Source organism: Ctenopharyngodon idella, chromosome 9 (assembly GCF_019924925.1).
Source record: "Ctenopharyngodon idella isolate HZGC_01 chromosome 9, HZGC01, whole genome shotgun sequence".
NCBI lineage: Eukaryota > Metazoa > Chordata > Actinopteri > Cypriniformes > Xenocyprididae > Ctenopharyngodon > Ctenopharyngodon idella.
In genome coordinates, this window is record NC_067228.1 from 29,960,347 (window position 1) to 29,975,588 (window position 15,242).

Below are 15,242 nucleotides of genomic sequence, written 5' to 3' on the forward strand. Positions count from 1 at the left end.
TGAAAAGTAACATTTTAAACAATATCTCAATGAACACAAAAACTTTTTCCAAAATGAGGACAAGACTAAGTTTTTTTTTATATCGCATCTGTTTAACTTATAACATGAAAGTAAGGTTAATAATATAACTTAGAGAACAAAATTTTCAGTTTTACTCAAATTAGGGTGATGCAAAAATGATTACACCCCACTGAAATTCTCTGGAGCAAAGCTAAATTTTAGACTACAAATATCTAATTTAACAAGAATTTAACCACAGGTGAGTCTAATTATTCATTACACAGGTGTCCAGCAGACAGTTGACTATAAAAGGGTGTTAAAACTCCTTCCCATTTCATGCTGTCAGCAATGGCACCACATGGAAGAGAAATGTCACCTGAGAAAGGAAATAATTTCTTTAAACCAGAAAGGTGAAGGCTACAAGAAGATCAGCAAAGCTTTACTTATCAGTCAGAATACTGTAGCAAAAGTGGTACAAAAATTTGAAAAAAAAAAAAAATGGAACTGCAACCATCTCACAGAGACGTCCAGGTCGTCCATGGAAGTTAACACCTCGACAGGAGCATCTTATGATGAGAAGGGTTGAAGAAAATCGGCATGCAAGTTCACTGCAGTTATCTAAAGAAGTAGAAAGCCAAACTGGGGTGACTGTTTCCCGTGACACAACACAGCATACACTGCAGAGGAATGGCATGCATGGGTGCCGTCCACGAAAGAAGCCTTTCCTAAAGCCCAGGCACAAAAAAGCCCGCCTAGAGCCCATGCTGACAAAGATGAAGACTACTGGGACTCTATACTCTGGAGTGATGAGACCAAGAGAAATGATTTTGGAACTGATGGCTTAAAAACTGTATGGCGTCACAAAGGTGAGGAATACAAAGAAAAATGCATGGTGCCTACAGTGAAACATGATGGTGGCAGTGTCCTTATGTGGGGCTGCATGAGTGCTGCTGGTGTTGGGGAGCTGCATTTCATTGATGGCATCATGAATTCACAGATGTACTGCTCTATACTGAAAGAGAAGTTGCTACCATCACTCCGTGCCTTTGGTCAACGTGCACTTTTCCAACATGACAATGATCGTAAACACACATCTAAGGCCACTGTTGGATTTCTGAAGAAGAACAGGGTGAAAGTGATTCAGTGGCTCCTGATCTGAACCCAATCGAACACCTATGGGGAATTCTTAAGAGACAAGTTGAGCATCACTCTCCATTCAGCATCCAGTCTCTAAAAGGTCATTCTTGAAGTATGGAAAAAGATAGATGTTGCAAAATGTCACCAACTTGTTCATTCCATGCCTAGAAGACTTAGTGCTGTCATTAAAAATCATGGAGGCCATTCAAAGTACTAGATGTAGTAGTTTTTGTTCTGGGGTGTACTCATTTTTGCATCACCCTAATTTGAGTAAAACTGAAAAATGTGTAATCTAAGTTATATTATTAACCTTCTTTTCATGTTATAAGTTAAACAGATGTTATATTAAACTTAGTCTTGTCAACATTTTGCAAATTGTTTTTGTGTTCATTGAGATATTGTTTAAAATGTTACTTTTCAAAGGGGGTGTACTCATTTACGCTGAGCACTGTAGCTTTTATAAATGTGCCTTCGAAGAAAACATTACTGGTGTGCATCAGTTAAATGAATTTAATTGAATTTATTTGCATTTTATTTCATTTATGCTAATTTTGCATCCTTTCTTTAAATTCAAGAATTTAACTGGATATGGTACGCCACATGATATTTATGATTTATTGTTTTATTGGTGTACATACAATGACAATACATTAATTTTATTAATTTTATAACAATTGTTAAATTGTTGTTTTACCGTGCCTAAAGAAAAAAATCTTTCATCCTAATAAAAGGTGTGACAGTTACTTTTTCCCCACCAAATATCAATCTATAAATCTTTTCTCTCAGCCTTAAAGTGTGTATGTCACTTGTGTGTGAACCACACTTGTGAGACGGAGGCAGAAGGAGCGTGCTGGAACTCAGTGATGCTCATAAATGGGAAGGAGGAGCCAGTGAAGTCCTGCGTATCCCCATCACAGCTCAAGGGTGAAATGTATTGCCGCAGCTCCAGAAATGTCTATACACGCAACTGCTGCTTTACAGACTTCTGCAACAATGAGACTCTGCACCTCAATCCAGGTATGACAGGCCAGTTTCATCTTCCATATATTGTGTTCTAATTCTAATTCTAAAACTCTCTAGTTCTATAAAGAGTGCTAGAATTAAACTAACAGTACATTTGTATTAGTGTGTGTTTTGTTTTGACTGTTTTTGTGTACAGAATAACATATCTTTCTTTGTTCAGTGAAAGTAAACCATATATGTCTTAAAAATCATGTCTTAAAAATGTGTTTGTGTGGTCCTGGGCTCCCATTCCCCACACATTAGAAGTGTTGATCCTCTTCTTCTACCAATATGACATAACAAGGCTGTCCGGGTTACTCGCGGGCAGCCCGAGGGTTATAAATACTGTGTGTATCCTAGCAGGGCAGTTAAAATTGTCTGAGTGGCTGTCTAACAGGTAGAGTCACACAGGACTATTGGCTTGAGACTGGTGTACCAGTGTAAAGGATGGATTAATGGCCCATTGCCCTTTGTGCCTGAACATTTTAGAAAAACAAAAAAACAAACAATCAAACAAACAAACAAAAAACAAACAAAAAACAAATCAATTTGATCACTTTCTTTCAAAAGATTATCATATTTTCCCATCTCAGGGCCAAATTAACATAGCCACATAATACCATAATTAGCTACATTCGGGGACTCCAATATTTAGATTAGTAGTCAACAAAATGGGGTTTTCAGTGGCTAAACTATTAAATTTGGTCACTCCCACAAATATGATGTCAGAGATTAAATCAAGGAGAAAATGTTGAAGACTAAAAGTGTTAAAAAAAAGTGAGGAGCTGTAGGCTGAGACACTGAGGCAGCAGGCCAGTAACACCCTAATGTTGATTGACAGGCTGCAGGCATGGTACACAGTGGCGTATTGCACGTCTGTGAGGCCCCCCTGCAAAGCACAAGATGGGGCCCCTCCCACCAGCAGTGACGTCATGTATAAAAATTTGTTGTGCACCTGCTGCTGTCTGTCTCCCCCATTTACATACAGTAATTGATTTAACGGTATAAATATGCAGTTAATTATCATTGTATTGATGCATCCGATGTTATTATTAATAACATTATATAATGTAATTTTGATTGTACGCCCATATATAGCCTGTTTCTTTTTAGTTAGACTAAAATTCCGGCAGGAATAAATTTAAAGAATTGCAGCCAAACGTGCCTCTGCTCCAATTTAATTGTTTTAGCTAGGGGTGTAACAATTCACTAAACTCACAATGTGATACGATTCGCGATACTTGTTTCATGATACGATTTTCTCACAATTTTTTTAACAAAATGAAATTTAAGACAAATTATAAATGAAAAAGTATTATTTTATTATTTCTAACAAAACTAAGTTTAAATTTTAGAACTAATCTCAAAAAAGTCCCTCCAATTAGATCTTCCAATGCTGTTTTCTCGGGAGGAGGCTTGTTTTGGCTCAGCTCCTGCTGTGTTTGTCTGGTCGAGAGGCTGCAGATATAAAAAGTAATATTTGCTATAATTTGTATCTTTACACTTTCAAGAATTACTTTTAAACACATTTAGAAAAATATGCTATAATCATTTACATGTTATTAAAAAATCCAGTAACATTTTACAGTAAGGTGTCATGTTAACATTATATTACATAACATGAACTAAAAATGAGCAATACATTTGCTGCAGTATTTATTAATCTTTTCCTTAATTTAGTTAATAAAAATCCAGCTGTTCATTGTTTGTTCATGTTAGTTCACAGTGAATTAACTAATGTTAACAAGATATTAATAATGTATTAGTAAATGTTGAAATTAACAATAACAAAGATTAATAAATGCTAAAGAAGAGTTGCTCATTCTTAGTTCATGTTAACTAAAGTAGTTAACTAATGAGCCTTATTGTAAAGCGTTACCAAAACTTTATGTACACATTTAAAAAGAGTACACAAGCACAGCTTTCAACTTCAGTCTGTGGAAAACTTACATCCTTTCACAAACGTTAGATGAGGCAGACCAGAATAACTTTCTACGACGGAAAACGACCGTATCTTTTGCCATGAAAACACAGATCTTGCATTCGTCGCCGACTGCTTTTAGTGTGTATTAGTGTGTTATTAGTGTATATTAACATCATCTTGCGGTATCTGCACCTTAACGCTTTCATTTTTAGTCTTTGTAAATGCCGCCAATCCTGCATTTGAATGACGATGGGTCGTCCTTAACGTCAGCGCTTACCGCTAGGGATGGGCATATTGATATGAAGTATCAATATATCGATACTGACGTTGAGTATCGAAAGTATCGATGCTCAAATAAAAATATCGATACTAAGGTGTGTGTTTTTTTTTACTAGTAAGTTTGTTTGATTAACAATCAATTTAATGCATACAATATGCATTGAACTGGACAAATAACCTATGTTAGTGAATAATTGTGTTATAGAACTATTTTCCTGCTCATCTGAACACACGCAAATGCTGCAAGTCAGAACCAATCAATCACAGAAAGCATTCGCTCACTGCCGACACTACATTCAAACAATGCTTAACAGAAGACAAAACAACATAATATGCATTACATTTATTTAAATTGAACATTAAAAGTTCGTATTGATGTTCTGTTCTGTAGCTACACTGTCAGAATACAAAGTTTGCATTTTATGGGTGCAACAGCCTGTCACTGGCAGTCCCTTATGAAACTGAACCATTACTATAGTGACCATAGTTCAGCTAAGCCTATAGTGTTTGTAGATTTCCATGGTTACCACTACAAATAAACATTTTAACCATGTGTAAACAAAAATATAATCTAATAAATTGCAATTAAGGCAATTTGAATGTTAAAATACCTTTCAAATATAATGTTAAGTAGGTACCATTACCCATTTTACTCATAGTAATTGTAGCAAAACTGTACAGGTATTTAATTAATTTATGGGTGAAATATATGAATATAATAAATCATAAAGCTTTATGATTAATTATAATGCATATACCGACCCAAGAGGGAATTATACATATATTGTGAATTAATTACAACGAATTATAATCAATTACATATATGATTAGTTCTGGTTTGATAATAATTTAGAGAAACTATTAGTTTGTCCAGCAAACCGTTAGCTCCTCATAGCCGATTATAAAAGGAAGGTTTTTCTCTGGCCACGAGAAAGACTTCCTATTCTAGCATCAATGCGTAAAGCAAGGATATTGGATCGAAACGTTAAAGTGACCTGGGTTTGTTGAATGAGCAAAAAAACAATCGAGCATGAATATAATGTATTTAATATATGAAATTACGGATACAGAGACTATACTACTAAACATACACAAATAATACACATATATAGAAAGCGAAAATAAAGTTTAGAATAAATCTAATACAACTACAGTCATAGCTAAGCTTCTATACTAGGGATACATACGTGTACCTTGAACTCAACGACGGGTACACTTTGGCACAGTCATATTTGGAGGATAAATGTATATTCACAATCTCCATGCGTGTTTGTGAGTGTCTGTATGTGTGTGTGTATTGGGGTTGTGGCCAGTGTCTGTGACCACATGACCCTTAGCCCCACCAGGGTGACTCTTTGAAGTCCCTGGAGCTGGTGAGAATATGTTCTGTTTTTCTTTACTGGGGTAACAAAGGTGCCAATGGGGCAATTGGTCCCGGACTTGCCGGAGCCGATTCGTGATTTACACGCACAGTTCAGGAGGCTAAAAGCATTCTGAAGATTCTAAAGTTGACGGGTAGATCCGATTTTGAACAGACGCTACATAATTCAATAATTTAAGGACTTAAATTATTAATAATTTAATAACTTAAATTCAGATTAGAGGTATCGTATCGGTATCGGTATCGATATCGGCAATTTTGGCCTTGAAATGATCTGTATTGTATCGAAAACAAAATAAGTGGTATCGCCCATCCCTACTTACCACTGCTGCGCTTGATGCTCAACTTGCTCGCTGCTCTTGTGCCTGTAAAGTGCGTCACAGTAATCAGATTCAGCGACAGCGCCCCTGCGGTTTAAAATGTGTATCACGATTCGTTTAACATCTCAACCAACTTGAATCGACACATATTTTCATCAATTTTCAACCGACTCGCAGTGCATCGTTACATTCCTAGTTTTAGCAATAGCAGGAGGTTTCTTCAAAAAATCGTTTTTGTATAATTGTATTAATATTAAACTTCTTAATTAATTTATTGAATTTTAGTGTTGCACCGATTTTTTTTTAGTTTAGACAAAAACCTAAATGGAAAACGAAAATAAATTTGGTTAATCAATTGATTAAATAAAATTTATTTAATAATCAACAATCAAATAAAAGTTTAAAAGAAAAACATTTAAAATTTAGCTATACGGCAGTTTTAGCTATATAAACATTTTAATATAGGCTAATTGTTTCTACTCCAATTTGTTTCTACTCCAACAGATTAAGTCAAAATACAGTGGGTACGGAAAATATTCAGACCCCCTTAAATTTTTTCACTCTTTGTTATATTGCAGCCATTTGCTAAAATCATTTAAGTTCATTTTTTTTCCCTCATTAATGTACACACAGCACCCCATATTGACAGAAAAACACAGAATTGTTGACATTTTTGCAGATTTATTAAAAAAGAAAACTGAAATATCACATGGTCCTAAGTATTCAGACCCTTTGCTCATTATTTAGTAGAAGCACCCTTTGTATCTAATACAGCCATGAGTCTTTTTGGGAAAGATGCAACAAGTTTTTCACACCTGGATTTGGGGATCCTCTGCCATTCCTCCTTGCAGATCCTCTCCAGTTCTGTCAGGTTGGATGGTAAACGTTGGTGGACAGCCATTTTTAGGTCTCTCCAGAGATGCTCAATTGGGTTTAAGTCAGGGCTCTGGCTGGGCCATTCAAGAACAGTCACGGAGTTGTTGTGAAGCCACTCCTTCGTTATTTTAGCTATGTGCTTAGGGTCATTGTCTTGTTGGAAGGTAAACCTTCGGCCCAGTCTGAGGTCCTGAGCACTCTGGAGAAGGTTTTCGTCCAGGATATCCCTGTACTTGGCCGCATTCATCTTTTCCTCGATTGTAACCAGTCGTCCTGTCCCTGCAGCTGAAAAACACCCCCACAGCATGATGCTGCCACCACCATGCTTCACTGTTGGGACTGTATTGGACAGGTGATGAGCAGTGCCTGGTTTTCTCCACACATACCACTTAGAATTAAGGCCAAAAAGTCCTATCTTGGTCTCATCAGACCAGAGAATCTTATTTCTCACCATCTTAGCAAACTCCATGCGGGCTTTCATGTGTCTTGCACTGAGGAGAGGCTTCCGTCGGGCCACTCTGCCATAAAGCCCCGACTGGTGACATGAATGAACGAGTTTGGTGTGGAGGAACTTGACTGGCCTGCACAGAGTCCTGACCTCATCCCGATAGAACACCTTTGGGATGAATTAGAGCGGAGACTGCGAGCCAGGCCTTCTCGTCCAACATCAGTGCCTGACATCACAAATGTGCTTCTAGAAGAATGGTCAAAAATTCCCATAAACACACTCCTAAACCTTGTGGAAAGCCTTCCCAGAAGAGTTGAAGCTGGTATAGCTGCAATGGGTGGGCCAACTCAATATTAAACCCTATGGATTAAGAATGGGATGTCATTAAAGTTCATGTGCATGTAAAGGCAGGTGTCCCAAAACTTTTGGCAATATAGTGTTAAAGTGGGCATAAAACTGAAATTGCAATTATCTTTTCTTTCCTATTGTGACGTACACTCATTGGCCACTTTATTAGGTACACCTGTTCAACTGCTTGTTAACACAAATATCTAATCAGTCAATCACATGGCAGCAACTCAATGCATTTAGGCATGTAGACATGGTCAAGACAAACTGTTGAAACTCAAACTAAGCATTAGAATGGGGAAGAAAGGTGATTTAAGTGACTTTGACTGTGGCATGGTTGTTGGTGCCAGACCGGCTTGTCTGAGTATTTCAGAAACTGCTGATCTACTGGGATTTTCATGCACAACCATCTCTAGGGTTTACAGAGAGAGAAAATATCCAGTGAGCCGCAGTTCTGTTTGCGAAAATGCCTTGTTGATGGTCAGATGAAAATGGCCTAGGCCTGGGCGATAAAACGGTATCGATATTTATCGACGGTAATTATTTCTGTGTTACAAATATTCAAATTATCACAGAAGTACTGAGATAAAAGTTTATAGTTCAGATATAAATACTAATGTCTATGTTATCGATCAAAATAGAGCAAATCAGCTTTTGAAAGAAACTTGAACGCGCTGAAAATGACGCATTCATCGATTACAGTTGTTTCACCACCAGCATCACTTGAAGACGTGTGAACAGTAGAAGATTATACGCCATGACCTTTGGCTGAATTAAAAGAATGATATTTTTGCAGTAAGGTCGAGTAGATTGTATATTTTTACATTTTTTATGTATTACTAGGGTTAGGGTTAGTTTGTTCATGTTTATTAAAAAGACACTGTAGAGAGCTTGACATCATATCACGACCGTTGTTGTGTCCGAAGAAATTTCACATGCAAAAAAAAAAAAAAAAAGAGAAAATTTGCATGCTCAAAGTCTAGTGTGACCACGGCTTCACTCACACAATTTTCCATTAAAATACAATGATTTAGGACAATTATATGTACTTACTGACTTCACCCTATGAGATGTATTGTGCGTTTTTCAGTAATAGGTTTGTTTTTTGTGGCTTGAATAAATATGCTTTGTATAGAGAAATAATAGGCTATAGATTGCACTTTCTCTTTCTGTTTGCACTGTTTTTTTAAATACCAAACTCATTGATGCCACTTTGTTTATTCTTGAAGTGAACTTTTGCCAGCATTGTGATTAAATTTACTGTTTTGGACTGCTGCCTTGAACTTTAGAATGTTAGTACAGAATGATGCGACAGGTGTGCGATTAAAAGCTTTGTCCGTGGCGCGGTGCTTCCTGTCTGCTGTACTACCGGTTCCGGGGCATTCACATGGGGCGTCGGTGTTGGCGCTTGACGAAGGCATGTCGGAAGCTTGGCGCTGACGTGACCATCATAGTGACAAAAGCCAATCACATTACTTCCAGCTTACTTAAATGCTAATGCTATGCAAGCGTTGTCCTTTTTTAGAGCTGCTTTACAGCAGAATTAAATTCTTTTTGCATCATTGATCATTTTCTCGTTTATCACTGTAAAGCAGCTCTGAAACAATCTGTATTGTATAAAGTGTTATAAAAATAAAGGTGACTTGACTTGAAAAGAATATTCCCATAATTCTGTCTTTTAGGAGTAGTTCCTGATAATGGGAAAAGTCCAAACTAATTTTATATAAATTTCTTTATTATTACATTTCTTTATTATTTATTCATTTGTTGAAGCTTTCTTAAATGTAAAGGTCCATTACCATTATTTGCTCGTGCATAAGACATTGCTTGTGTTGGCTGATGTTCCATAGAAATTAGTCCAGTCTTGGCCAGTGGACAGTGTGTGTTCCGTCTCTCTTGTTGTTGTGCAAATCCATTTTCACAGTTATTGGTGCTGGAGTTCATCAGGTTGTAGGTCAAGTGTTGTGAAACCTAAGGCCTTGTTGAAAATATGATCACACAGCATGTGTATCATCACGGGGCATGGAACTACAATTACTGTTACCATGGTTAATGCAACTACTGCATGTTTAGGGCTTTTATAAGACCTGAATGCTTATAAACTAATAAATCTGAGACAGAAAAACATTTTAATAAAGGTTGTTTTTAAATTCTGCTGATAGGAATGAAAAAACAAAAGCAAAACCAAACAGGAAAAAAACTGCCATATAGCAATCTATCTGATGCTTTTTAAAAAAATTTAACTCCAATATCTAGAGGAATTTTTTCCTTCAATAGGAAATTACAAGAGCAGCAAGCCAATCATAAGGTAACTTTAATTCATTTATATAGTCAGGCTTTGCATATTTAAAGCAGTAATAAAAAATGTGCCTCTACCTAAATTTTCAACTCTAAAGAACGTTGCCAGTTTTGGGTAAAACTGAACATGCTTTTAGCACCGCTCACTGGACATTTCACTTTGAAAGTGTTGTGAAACATCCATGCAGCATTGTTCATATCATTATGCAGAAATGTTGCCATAGGCACGTTTTTTTTTTGTGTGCAAATTGTAAATATATGAAGATTTTGAATAGAAACAATGGATTCACATGGCATACTGTATATAAAAGAATTTTTTTTTTCTTTTGTGAGTTTTTTTTTTCTTTTATTTTTTTATGTCTGGTGATGAAAACACACTGAGTAGTGATTTATAAACTTTAGTTCATAAGATAAATCAGGGATGGCCAACTCCAGTCCTGGACGGCCACTGTCCCGCACAGTATAACTCCATCCCTAATCAAACACACCTACCTGTAATTTTCGAGCAATCCTCAAGACTTTGCTTACATTTTCCTTCAGGACCAGAGTCACCTATTTTTGTGTTAGTCATAGCGAGCATTTGGTGGCACTAATGCACTGAAATGTGAAACACCACTCTGTGTCTCAAGGACAGCAGATAAAGTCATCACTAACTTTATTGTTGATGGCATCTCATACCTCATGTGAAACACCAAAGGTTCAGAATATCCTGAATGGATAGGCTAAGGATTTTGATTTTGTTAAGTTTAACATCGGAAAAATAGGCAGCACAGCCCTTAGAGTAATATATATATGGTTACCATGACAGCCTCAGCAATAGTAATAGTGATTCTATCTTACCTTAGCAGACACCACTAAACATCAATGCAATGGTTATGAATTTCTGAATCCTTTAAGCCCTGTATGAGTCTGTATTTGAACCTGTCTGCTGTTGTTGCAACTGAGCTCATCTATCAAAAACGCCTCTCTGAAATGTTTGCAGAGACCCTCTGCTCTCCATTTATCTCTGCAGATACTCTGTAAAGTTTCCTTCATTGACAAATGGCCCTTTTGTGTTCCAAGTTTACTTACTTACAGGCTGTTTTAGTAGACAGGCAAAAGGGAAAATGTGTTTTGAAATACCTCATTCTGGTTGTTGTCACTAGTGACCCTGTACAGATGGGGTAAAGTCATGGCCAACTGGACGAGAACAACTTTGAACTCACATTGGTTGCATAGCTGCTTATGGTACATACTACAAATCCATTCATGACAGAAGTTGTGACCAATACATGAAAAGCCTTTTCAGATATGTTTCTGCTTTATTTGTGTTGTCCAAAACTGACTCCTGGTTTTCCCGCCCACTCTGTGTCTCAAGGACAGCAGTTAAAGTCATCGCTGACTTTATGGCACCTCAGTCTGCAATGGGTATATTTCTAGCGAATAGTTCATTTCAGATACTAATAATAATCAGCGGCGGTTCTAGACTAGGCAGGGGCCACAAGCCACTTGTACTTTTAGGGGGAACACTTTAACATATCTTAAAGGTATAGTTCATCTAAAAATGAAAATTCTGTCATCATTTACTCACCCTCATGCCATTCCAATATGACTTTTTTCTGTTGAACATAAAAGAAGATATTTTGAGAAACGGTTGTCATTGTTTTTTTTTTCTTCTTCTTTTTTTCATCCATATAATTTAAGTCAATTGGTTACCAACATTTCAAAATATCTTTTATGTTCAACAGAAGAAAGAGACTCATACAGGGTGAGTAAATGAGGGTGAACAACATGAAGGTGAGTAAATGAATTTTCATTTTTGGGTGTACTAACCCTTTAACCTATTTTTAGAATTACTGGAAGTCATTTTGGGTCACGAATCACTCACATGAACTAAAATGATTTCAAGTTAATTTATTTATTTGACAAATGATCTTGTATTGTAGTGTGATAATGAGCAGTAATGACATAACACTTTTAATATCTAGGCACTTTTTTGCATCTGTAACTTGACACATACTATATAATACATAAAATTGATAACAAAAATAAAAAAAAATTCTGCTGCATAGTCTTACAGATGGGCCTAACACAAATCAAATTAGAAAATTGAATTTATCTGTAATATTATCATGCATGCTCAATTTATAAAAGCAAAAATAATTTATTTTGCATGTTGTTTTGTAGCCATCTGTTCTCTGATAGTGGACTCTTTGCAAAGTTTGCATAGTCATGATTGTTTCATGATTTAAAAACAAACATCTAATACTGTATAAGCAATACTGGAAAATTGGATAGATTAATATTAATTCTCACTATATGTGTGTCATGGGTGCTTGCAGCAAGGAGAGTTGAGATGCAGGATCTAATACTGCAGTCGTTTTATTTAACTTTACAATTAACATAACAGAAACACAGGAGCTCTGAATAAACACAGGAGAAAGAAACACAACCAACTTAACATTGATGTGAGAATGGACAGGGATGAACAGAAAATGAGGGCAATTTACACAGAGTGAACTAATTAACTGGAACAAAAATAGGTGTGTGCTAATCAGGAACCATGGAAACAAATAAGCAAAAGGAACACAGGCAAACATAACAGAACCAAACCAAAACACAATGAACCAAACATACTCCTGACAATGTGAACATGACTGAAATTAAATATTTTCTTTTACCTGTATATCTTCTCTCGGGTATCTCTGTGGTATGTTGAAGATGTGAAACACTGTCTCTGTGATAGTGATGGGTCACTCATGAATGGTTCATTCATTTTGTTGGTCATAGTTTATCTTTGGCTGCATTATAATGGCTTCCTATTTCGGAATATGATCAAAGATTGCGTATGTCGAAGTGAATGGAGTCAAATCAATGCCACATATATTTGCCAAAGAATAAAGTATTGCAAAAGAAAAATAAATTATTGAGCAAAAAAAAATTGCTTTACAAACAGAAATAAAGAATTGCAAAAGAAAAATAATGTATTGAGAGAAAAAAAAGAAGAAGTTGGTAACACTTTACAATAAGGTACATTAGTTAACATGAACTAATAATGAACTGGACTTCTATAGCATTTATTAATCTTTTTTTAATGTTAATTTCAACATTTACTAATACATTATTAAAATCAAGAGTTGTATTTGTTAACATTAGTTAATGCAGTGTGAACTAACATGAACAAACTATGAACTGCTGAATTTTTATTAATTAACGTTAACAAAGATTAACAAATGCGGTAACAAATGTATTGCTCATGGTTAGTTTATGTTAGTTAGTACATGAACTAAATGAACCTTATTGAAAAGTGTTACCAAGAAGTTTTGCAAACAAAAATAAAGAATTGCAAAATGAAAAATAGTGCAAAAATGAAGATATAATAAATTGCAAAAATCAATGACTGTAAAAGAAACTTAAGGACTTTGATCCTATTTTATCTCTGCAACGTTTTTTTTTTTTTTTTTGCAGCAATGATTTTGCAACATTTTTTCCATGGCCATACTAATTCATTTGCAACACTCCTTTTATTCTGTTTCAGTCAAGTGTGAGTTCGCTATACCGTTTTCCCTTTGCGCTTCACTTTTCTGTGCGTTTCACTTTATGGCATTGTTTTGACATGGGAGTGGAGTCAAGAAACTGGGGTGTGTTGAGCAGTCCTGGTCACGCCTCCCTCTAAGTGACGTCATCTGCTTGAGATGCAGATCGCAACCAAGTGGCAACCTCCTGCAGTCTCTCTTGAAGCCAACACGGAAGTGACTTAAACTGCAATTCATCGACTGGCCGCTAGAGACAGGCTTCAAAAGGGAGTCAAATCTGTATCTCTCCCGAGTTAAAATCTGGTACAAAAAGTGGTTTTGGTCTATACAGCTAATTTTTCCATTCAGGGCAACTGTGAGGGTAGTGAATTTTTTTTTTATAACTCATCCGTTTAAATTATATTAAGCCTTAAAGTTATGCATAATTAAGGGAGTGGCCATTTGAGTGACAAGTGGATTGCCGCTGCTGTCACTACTTGCCGTTTGTCTGCTGTCTGTGACAATAGGTCCTCAATAGGCGTAGGTCCTCAATCTCACCTATTGAGGACCTCACCTTGAGATTGAGGACCTACGCCTTGCCACGACCACAACGCACCCCTGAAATATCAGCAGAGATTGAGTCAACTAGATCATCCATTGTGAAGGCCTCGGTGACACGACAGCCAGTGGCACAGTTCCTCAACAAACCGTCCATACCGGCGTGATGAATATGATCCTCAACTGGATTGAACTGGAATAAATACTTTAAATGTTGCGATCCTATCGGACTTATGATAGCTACCTGAATCGTAACAAAGCACTGTTTGCCAGAAGAGAACTGGACCCCCGACTAAGCCTGGTTTCTCCCAAGGTTTTTTTCTCCATTTTTAACACCTATTTGCCACCTGATGTCACCTGTTGGAGTTTGGGTTCCTTGCCACTGTCGCCTTTGGCTTGCTTAGTTGGGGACACTTGACATTTGACATTTGATATTCAACAGTGCTTTGCATCTGCCTGCATTGACACCATTTTCTTTAAGAGCTGCTGTGCAGCCAAAATTATATACCAGTTATCACTGTAAAGCTGCTTTGACACAATCTGCATTGTAAAAAGCATTGTAACTAAAACTTCTGCACTATTTTGAAAAATTATACTTTGGACACGGGCACATTTGTCATACAGTTTTACAACATAAACAATGCTCAGATTGCATAATTTCTTGAAGAACAATGATGGAGAACAGATCGTTCAGAAGAATGTGATGCAAATAATGGACAATATATCAATATTTCATGGATTTAACGCTTTTTTTTTTTTTTTTTGACAAAAAGTGTTGTTGGATGTTTTTCAATGGACGCTTATCATGGACATTTTACCCAACGGATGCAACGGATTGGATTCATCTCGCGATCGCTATTTCATTGCAAAGGTATGAAGTCCTGTTTTGATTTTGCGTGTTGTCATTTGAACACCCGACACAAATTACAATATTACTGCTGCTGGAGCATCTATATTGTAAAACAGACACCGTAGATTGACAGTAAACCTTTAGAACTTTCAAATGATATAACTTATCTTTATTAATATTTTAGATAGTATCCATGATAGATACACTATATTGCCAAAAGTATTGGGACATCCCTCCAAATCATTCAATTCAGGTGTTCCAATCACTTCCATGGCCACAGGTGTATAAAATCAAGCACCTAGGCATGCAGACTGCTTCTACAAACAT

At 36.4% G+C, this 15,242-nt stretch overlaps 1 protein-coding gene across 1 annotated transcript in view; it reads left to right on the top strand.

The window, feature by feature from the left end:
* Positions 1–15,242, top strand: part of LOC127518803 (activin receptor type-1C) — a 91,885-nt gene that overhangs the window by 30,622 nt on the left and 46,021 nt on the right. Inside the window, exon 2 of the mRNA XM_051905974.1 lies at positions 1,924–2,154. Coding sequence (XP_051761934.1) covers positions 1,924–2,154 — 231 coding nt within the window. The remainder of the gene's footprint in view (positions 1–1,923; positions 2,155–15,242) is intronic.